Below are 9,188 nucleotides of genomic sequence, written 5' to 3' on the forward strand. Positions count from 1 at the left end.
TTTTCACAAGGATTTAGGGTTTTCTAGGTCTGACTCTTTAACTGTGGCATGCAAGAGCTCTGCCCACAGCACGGCCTTTCTGCAAGTGTGGGCTGAGGGGACAAAAAAGGAACACAAAATGGAAATCTTTGTCTCCAGAGGCTGTGAAATCCCAAACCCACCGTGTTTTCCCCCAGGGAACGGCTGCCTGAGGAAGGGCTGTACCGTGGGACAGGAGAATGAGGGTGGATGGGAGCAGAGGGGGCCCCGGGTCTCATTAGCCCCTGCAGGGTCTGATTAGCCCCAGCAGAGCCCAGGCCATCCTTCCCATAGCCAAACATTAGTTTTGGGTGTATCCCTTTCCTTTGTCCTTGAGGTGGCCTCGGGGGGTGATAAAGTGAGAGTTACCCGATCCACCTTGTGTGCAACTGGAAATGGTTCTTAACAGCCCCAGCTGCTTCAGAGGCAAAAGCCTGGTACAGCAGGAGGTCAAAGGCACAGAGAGCTCCAAGGCTGGGCTGTGCATGAGGGGCTGTCCTGCTGTGCAACTCCCATCTCCCTGAAAATGCCCGGTTTAATATCTGCCACGGGCAGTTCTGCTGTGCCTCACTGCCGCTTTGCTCTTGGCTCCTGAACAAGTTTGATGCTGTTCTTCCAGGGCTGCCCAGAACAGCTCGATTTAGACCAGCACAGTTGGTTCCAGACTCTTCTGAGATCAATAATTATTTAATTTCCAGCTCCAGAGGTTATAGAAACTCTGGCTGGCTCAGGGAGCCTCAGCCTGCAAAGCCGGGGCTGGGGCACCTCACACACACAACCACCCCCAGCTGAAAGCCTGGCAGAGCAGGGGAAATGAGAACAGCTGCCACAATTCCCTCAAACACTTCCTAACCTTCTTCCCAGTCAGACTGCACAGGCAAAGTGCAAAATCATTTTTATTAATTGAAAACTCCCGAAGCTTGAGCGTGTGCGTGCTCAGCCACACCCTGAACACCTTTATCATGCTGGTGCTCAGAATTTTACTTGTAAAAACCAGTTTATTTGAGGATGGGACTTTGCAGTGGTAGAAAGGACATTCAAGTGTTTGTGTTTTTGCTGGACTTTAATAAGAATAAATAGTTTTACTGCACTTTTTCAGCCTAATTGCAAGGAGTTGAGAGGCAGGGGATTCACTTGGCTGGAGTGGTGAGGCTGAGAAGGAAAGAGAAAAGCAGCTGGTTTATAAAAAAGATTGGTTTATATAAAACTTTGCTCCTACAGCATTAAATGCCAAAACTAAACTCAAATGTTGACCTAAAAGCAAACGTTACCAGAGCCCTGTGTGTTAATGCTGGGTCAGAGGCTGAGGCCTTTTTACCCTGGGGCTGGCGTTGACTTTGGAGGAAGCCTCGTGTGGGTGACAGATCTGTCCCCAGCCACGGCAGCACCACCAGGGAAATGTTTGCAAACAACTAAAGCACATCCAGGGTGGGAATAATGAATTGCTGGCACTGCAGATCTCCCTCCAGCCCCAGAGCCCAGGCAGTGCTGGAGAAGCCCTCAGAGCCCAGAGCACCAGCCCCAGGGCACAGGGCTGCACAGTGCCCGGGGTGGATTATTTACATTGAGATTATCTGCTTGTGCACATTGTTAAGTTGAAATAGATGCCAGAAATGTTATCTGGACGTGCACCTGCCCGGCACAGCGAGCGCTCCCCAGCTGGGATTTGCTGGGGAGATTGGTTTACACGCAGTTCTTCGCTCCTTTTAAGTCCAGTCCAGCAGATGGAGAAGTTTGGGTTGATGTGGAATGCATTTTTCACATAATGCCTGTGGGGAGATGAGGAATGACTAAAATAAATAGCAATTAGACAGCAGCATCATCGTGCATGGGATCTGTTTGGAGTTATGGATGTGGTGTCCAGTAAAACACACACAGAGCCTCAGGCAAGGCAGGGCACCAGCCCCTCTGCCTGGAGCTGCAGGGACACCTGGGGATGTTTTAAGGAACAAGGACAAGTAGCCAAGGGAGGAACAAACTGGTGAGGAGAAATGCTGCAACAAGGACAAGTAGCCAAAGCAGCAACAAGTTGAAGAGAAACAGCACAGAATATTTCAGTGGGGGAGCAGAGCTTCTAGAGAAGCTCTTTGCTGCAGCGCTCAACAAACCAGGAACAAACCCCAGGGGCAGAGAACACCTGATTCCCCTCAGGGCAGCCTGCAGGACACCCCAGAGCTCTCTGCACATGGCTAACAAGAAGCACCTTGGTCCTGGTCACTCTGGCTGTGCCTTGGTGCTGGGAGCAGGCCCAGGGGCTCCTTCCTTCTGTCCAGGAATGAGGTGAAGAATGCAGCACTCCCAGCCTGGATGTGCTCTGTGAACAAGGAAAACACAGAAACGTGGTATGTGATAGATAACAGTGGTGTGATGGCAGAATTTGTGCAAATCCTGCCTCACACACAGAGTTAAATAAGTTGCTGTGGTGGTTAAAGAACTCAGCACCCCTTTTCCTTCACCCACGGTGTCTCAGCAGGGATTTCAGAGCTTGTCCTGGTGAGTGGCTGCACCTGTGATCCATCACTGGCAGTGATGGCAAAGGAGAACTGAATGTGCTACCAGGATGAGAAGCTGATGCTGCCTTTTGCTATCAATAATAAAAGAATAAGTAAGAATCCCCAAGGCCTGTGCCAGTAGAGCCCAATCAGGGATTGCAGCAGGGGAACTCCCACCCCTGGGTCACCCAGAGCCACCCCAGAGTCACCCACACCTGGGGCCGCAGCTGGGTGAGGGTGAGCAGGTGCCTGGGACAGGCACAGGAGAAGTGTGCAAGGGCAGGAAGGAACTCAGGGAATGGGAGCACGTGGGGAAGGCTCTGGGAGCAGGTGCCTGTGAGTGCCAGGGTGCCAAATGTCCCTGCAGCAGATGAGCAGCTCTGCTGGAGCACCCCCAGGGCTGCTGGCTCTGGGCTGTTTGAGGCAGAATTCAGGATGATGTTGAACACACAAAGGGCATTTCCAGCAGCTTGAGCCTCTCAGCTGCACAGAAACCCAGCTGGGGAGGGCACCAAACCCCATGGCCAGGGGGCTGCTGGGGCAGGGCCTCCTCAGCTCTCCCCAGCTGGCACACTGTGACTCCATGGATGTCACACTGCCAGGGAGTGACTCCACACCAGCACCTGCCCCTGGGCTCACAGCCTAACCTGGAGCTGCCCTTGGGCCACACAGGCACTAAAAGGGCTCAGTCTTCCCAAGTTCCCTTTCCCCTCCAAGTTCCCCCACCATCCCCTCCCAACTTTGACTGCTCTAAAACATTTACAGATCTAAAAAGCAGAGAGAAAAAAAAATGTTCACCTGTCGGGTGATATAAAACCAATCTTCTACTAAATGTGCCAGAATAATTTTTCTCCACCTCAACCACAGTTAAAACCTTCAGTCTATTCATTACTGTCTTTTTATAGTATTTTTATTTAATAAAACCTATTAAGACTACCATACAAATCTCTTTACTTATGCTTTTATCTTTTAACTGATCAATTTTTATATTGCTGACATCCCTTCTTCACCATTTGCTCATTTAAAAATTCATAGTATATGAGCTATGTCTCTGGAGAAAACGTCTATAAAATTTGTTACAGCTGGCAAATGTGTATGAGTCAGTGATAGCACATGACTAAATGCTTCACAGAAAATAAAATTTGTTTCTGTAGTAAGCAGAACTGTTTAAATGTTATTTATTTTTATGTTTCAAAGAAAATATATTGTGAAGTGCTGCATTGATTTAATACGCAGCAATGTCTGTGTACACGCTGTACTGGGGAAATTTATGAAACCTTTGCACAACTCCTTTAATTGAATTTTCCAAATCTCTCACCACACACAAATAATCAATATCTTCTGCAGAGAAAACCAGTCAGAATTATTACAGTCTTTCTTTTCAATTTTGTTGTCATCAGCACATACAGAGCACCTGGATATTTGTAACGTCTGGATAGCAAGTTATTTACACCTCTTAAACATATAATTGCTACTAAGTGAGTCCAAACTAATGTTTCTTTTCTTTTTTATTTAAAATAATTATATTCATGGGAGAAAGCAGTATTTATTTTCATGTAGGAGTTGCTACATGTTGGAAGAACTACAATTCTTTTGAATTTTTCATTAAGCTTAATACTCTAAACTAGATCCACCAGAATTAAAAATTCATAGCTGTTGCATCTCTAAAAAGGCAAGTAGGAAAATAGAGTGTAAAAACAAGGGTGAAATCTGTGAATAAATGGGGCTGACACCTAAATCTAAAACGCAGGTTGACAGTTCTCTGTGTACTTGTCTGGGGCCTCCAGTCATATGTCTCATGTGCATTTCTGTATCTGCCACTGCAGTTAATGGCTTAATATTTCATCTGCATAGCCCAGGGTGCTCCATCACTGCAGAGCCCTGGAGCTGCCCCCTCTCCTTCCTTCCTTCCATCCCAAAACTCCTCCTGCTGCTGGGCCCACACCCCAGACTCCACCAGTCTCGAGCTGTTTGGAAAATTCAGGGGTGGGTACAGCTCCACAGCCCCAAATCCTGCTGGCAAGGAGCAGTGGGGAGCTCCCCCAGCTCCTGGGGCTGGCAGGGGACAGGATTGCTCACCTGTGCTGGGAAATGCAGCCTGGGGCACTGGGCTCAGTGGGATCTGTTCCCTCTCCTCCTCCCATGGACACAAACTCAAACCCACAGAATGAGGAGACCTGAATTCAAATCTAGCCTGAGCAACAACAGCTTTTCATGCCCAAGACACCAACTGGGCAAACCACAATCCCCACTGAGTGAGGAGCTGAGATCAGCCCTGCCCAGGTGAGATGGTAGGAAAGCCCCAGGAGCACAAACAGGGATGTTCTTCCCAGGGAAGGGCAGAGGAACCAGGCCAGATCCCTCCAGTGTCACAATTTTTGCTCAGCCAGTTCCCAGACTCGCTTCTCCCAGCAAAGGGATAATGGCATTTCTTCCCTGTAAGTACAAGGTCAGGCTGAGGAAAATAAATGTGGTTTTTAGGTTAGGGTTTTACAGTTGGAAAAATCCACTGCTGTATTGCCTCCCCTTTTTGTTGGAAGATCTCCAAGGAGGAGGAAGGAAAGGTGGGGCAGACACCCAAGTACATCTAAAGGTCAACAAATCTATTACATTTGATTTGGGAATGATGTGAAAATAAACCCCCAGCAACCACCAGAGCCAAGTGGTTTAGTCTTAGGACACCCAAATTCTGCACTCAAACTGACACCAAATGGGATAAATGGTGGAATTCTGTCTTTTTACCTTTCTACCTGGTACAAGGAGGAGCTCTGATTATTAAGGATGTGTTTATATTTCAAAGTGGTTGTGAAATGGGATTTATATTTTAAAATAAATGCAGCTTCCAGAACTGGACTGGCAGGTGGAAACCCAGGAGTTTTGGTCCCTGATTTCTCAGCTTTGCTTTCATCAGTGATTTCAAGTGGCATGGAATAAATTCCATGCAGTTAACCCTGATCAGTCTCCTGGAAAGCCACCACTGCTGTCCCAGGAGCACAAACCTCAGCCCCTTGTGTTCACCCCAGCATGAAAGCTGGGAATGCTCAGAACTCAGGGAGGATCAGATTTGCCCCTGGGCTCAGCAGGATGAACAGCCCCACAGCAAAGGAAGTGTTTTTTATTTCATCACAGCCTGGCCAGAGTTTTCCTCAGCACTGCAAGTATTTGATCTCTGGAGCACTCTCATGGGCAGCAGCCATGGTTTGTGTCAGGGGTTTGGGGAGCAAAGTGTCCCTGTCCTTTGTCACAGCCAGCTGGAGCAGCTTCCCCTTTTAGGACCTTCACTCCTGGAATCTCCAAACCTAAGAAATTTTCCTTCAAAATGTGCCCATCCCAACCTGCACATCCATTCTCAGCACATTCTGGACTCCCAGACACCGACTCGATTCATCTCTTGGCAGTTGTTTTACAATTTGCTTACTTTTTATTCAAAAACATTTTGTTTACTGTGAATTTGAGTCATGGGCAAACAATGATGCCCTTCTTCCATGCTGGTCACCCAAAATGATAAACTGAGCTCTGCACAAGGCTGCCCATTGAGGCAGGAATGTTCTCTATGAAGTTGTTTTAAGAGGAGGTCGTTTATGTAAAGTAAATAAATTTCATGCCTCACCATGTGATGATAATGTGACATTCCATCTGGACCAAGCCACAGAACAGTCATAAGTTTTAAGCCTTGCCATAACTAATTAAAAATAATTATGAAAAACCCACATCTGAAACTAAAAGGCAAAGAAAAACATCTACAGATGCTTCTCTTTGATCACAAACTTCTCTGCCTCTACTGCTACTGCATTTTCAAGACTGCAAAATGGAATTTAATCTTTGCGAAAGCAAAACTGACATTGGAATTTCATCAAAATCGCTCAGCTTAAACTCAGAATTGTCTTTTCCACCCTACCTTCACAAAATATCTCTCACCTAAGCAGCCTGGCTGTGTGTTTGGGCTCGGGGCTGCTTTCTGGAGCAGAACTGGAGCTCCAGAGTGTGTGGTGAGCAGCAAGGAGCACAAAGGCAGCAGTGAGTGCTCCCAGCACTGCCAGCCCTGGCTGCAGCAGGAGGACACAGGGAGCTGTAAATCAGCACCTGCACACTGCACAGAGCAGCCCCATTCCCTCCCAAGTGCTGGCCCTCCTTTCCATTTGCAGCTAATCTGCTGCAGCCCAGCAAATCCAAGCTTGATCAATTTTCTGTCCTTTAAGAGAATTCCCCACAGCAGAGATGCCACCACTGCTCCTGGCTCTGGGTTTGCTCTGCTTTCAGATGGGAAGTGTGAAGGTAACAGAAATATCACAATATCCCTGGGGGAGGCTGTTGGTTTTACTGAGTGTGAGGGAATGAAACTGTCCTGTGTGTGCCCCCTTCCCTCCTGCCAAGGCACTAAAGCAGCTGGGGATGAAACACCACCAGCTTCAAGTATTTCCACAGCACTGGTTATGAAGAAACCCCAGAGCTGGGATTTCACAGCCCCCTGGTGTGGGTGAAATGCCCCACAAAATACACAAAGTGCAAAAGGTTTTGCTGCAAGATTGTGACACTGAAAGCACAGTGGGAGGGGGGAGGAGGACGAGGAAGAACAAGGAAAATTGGGATATACAAAAAGTATGGGAAATCTTCTGGACCACGCCACAAGTGCAAGGCCATGAATGATTCCTTCTCCTGCACAGTCTCATGGGGAAATACCCAACACAATGAAAATAGCAGCAAATATTCAATCTACATTTGCAGACCATTCAGAAGAAACACATTTGATTATCGTTGTTTTCATATCCTACAGGTTCCCTAACTTACTGCAAGTGAAAAGGACTGAAAAGAAATCAAGCAAAAGGAATCAAAACATCTGTTACACAGAGTTATGAAGAGTTTCTTACCTCGGGCAGGGACTTTTCCATGGTTTGCTTTGAACAGCTGCAGTTTTTCTGCTTGACTCACTAGTGAAGAAATAAATCCAAAATCAACAAATGTTGCCCCAGAGCTTTCAAAGAAAATAATACCTCTGCTGCCTCCTTCACTTCCAAAGCTTTTAAAGGAAAAAACCCTCTTGCCTATGTAACTGTGCTCAAAAAAATTAACAGGAATTCTCAAGATTCAGAGAATTCTGACAAGTTTTGCTTCCAAGCCTCATCCCACATTTTGTTCCAATTGTTTTTTCTTCTAGTGCTGCCACGGTTCCTAATTCAGAGATGGGGAAAGGATGCTTCTTTCCTCAGGAGCTGAGGGAAACTGTCCTTGGGGCTGTCTGTCTGTCTGTCTGTCTGTCCCACCCCGATGAAACCCAGACTGTGCCCAGGTAACTCATCCTGGCTCAGAAAGGATCTGGCACTACACTGGGAACAGGGCAGGGCATGCCCACGCAGGAGGAAAATGGAATGAGCTTTGCAATACAAGTCAGGGAAGAAATGGTGATTGAGACACCAGCATGTGATGCATCCATTTCACTGCTTGGGAAGAAATTTTCTCTGGTACCTGTGGCTCTACTGCCCACCTGTTCCCAACTGCAAAAAGCAGCACCCAGGCTCCACAGGTTTGCTTTCTGGGCTCCTTTGGAAAACCATTTCAGATGTGGCAGCTGTGGAGTGCCCTGATCCCAACACAACAAGCATCTGGAATGTCCATCATTTCAGGACACATGAATAGAGATTTTTAAAGCCTGGAAATTTATATTCAGCTCAATCCTGCTGACAGGCAAACAAACAAACAAACCAACTTCCTCGGAAGGGGAGAAGAAAGGCCAAGCAATCCGAGTGCAAACGTTCAGCCTAATCCCCACCTAAGTACCCACTAAGTATCTAACTATTTACTGAGCATTTCCATAAGAAAAGGTGTTGCTTTTCCAGGTTTGCCCTCCCCCGTGTGCCTGGCTTTCATGTCCCTGCTGGATGCTCGGGGACACTTGAAGTGCATTTTCCCTGAGTGCTGGAGAGTACCAAAGGGAACATCTGGAGTGATCCCTGCTAAATGTTCCAAGGGGATAAATAAATGTACTGAACCCTCTCCTCACCCAGCGCTCGGGTTTTCTGCAGCTCAGCACTCAGGACACAGGACGAGTGTGAGACTCCGAGGATGTTTTCTAGCTCTCTACTGCCCTCCAAAGCCTGGAAAACAACAATTGAAATCATCGTTAAATCCCATTCCCAATATCTACTCCCTATCTACAACATACCAAAACCAATTTGGAAATGGTTCATAAGCTCTAAATTCCTCATTTTCTAAATAAACACCGCAATTAAAATATTTTCAATTAGTATCACCGTTTTTTGCTTTTTTAAAATAAAATCTTGTCCACAGGAAATAAATCAACACAGTCCTCTGAGTACACTGAATTATTTCTCAGCTATTGATGTACAACAATGAACCTTGTGCTAAATTTAGTCAGGAAACAAAACATGAAAAGAAGAGAAGAGTGATTTGCATTTTAACACGTACTGGACTATTAAATAATGATATTTAGTGCTAAATTAAATGGTACAATCACTTCAACACAAAAGGATCTTTAATCTTCAAAGACATAAAAATCTATGCAGTTAATTCATATTTCCAGTTACAAATAATAATTGAGAACTACTTCATATTGGTTTTATTTGTGTACAAATTAAAACAGAGGACATGGAAAAGAAATCCAATAAGTTTTTGAGTTTGTTTGCATTTTCTGGATTTCCAAGTCCAACTTGCCTGGTTTCA

At 46.3% G+C, this 9,188-nt stretch overlaps 1 protein-coding gene across 1 annotated transcript in view; it reads right to left on the bottom strand.

The window, feature by feature from the left end:
- Nucleotides 1-896: 896 nt before the first annotated feature.
- The window catches only part of ITGB3BP (integrin subunit beta 3 binding protein), a 17,284-nt gene continuing 8,992 nt past the window's right edge, over nucleotides 897-9,188 (bottom strand). The window contains exons 7-10 of the mRNA XM_014307818.2: nucleotides 8,509-8,602; nucleotides 7,379-7,438; nucleotides 2,222-2,332; nucleotides 897-1,787 (exon numbers count right to left, since the gene is read on the bottom strand). Of these exons, the coding sequence (XP_014163293.1) occupies nucleotides 1,777-1,787; nucleotides 2,222-2,332; nucleotides 7,379-7,438; nucleotides 8,509-8,602 (276 nt within the window). The 3' untranslated portion in view covers nucleotides 897-1,776. The remainder of the gene's footprint in view (nucleotides 1,788-2,221; nucleotides 2,333-7,378; nucleotides 7,439-8,508; nucleotides 8,603-9,188) is intronic.

This window comes from Geospiza fortis, unplaced genomic scaffold (genome assembly GCF_000277835.1).
Source record: "Geospiza fortis unplaced genomic scaffold, GeoFor_1.0 scaffold396, whole genome shotgun sequence".
Classification (NCBI taxonomy): Eukaryota; Metazoa; Chordata; class Aves; order Passeriformes; family Thraupidae; genus Geospiza; species Geospiza fortis.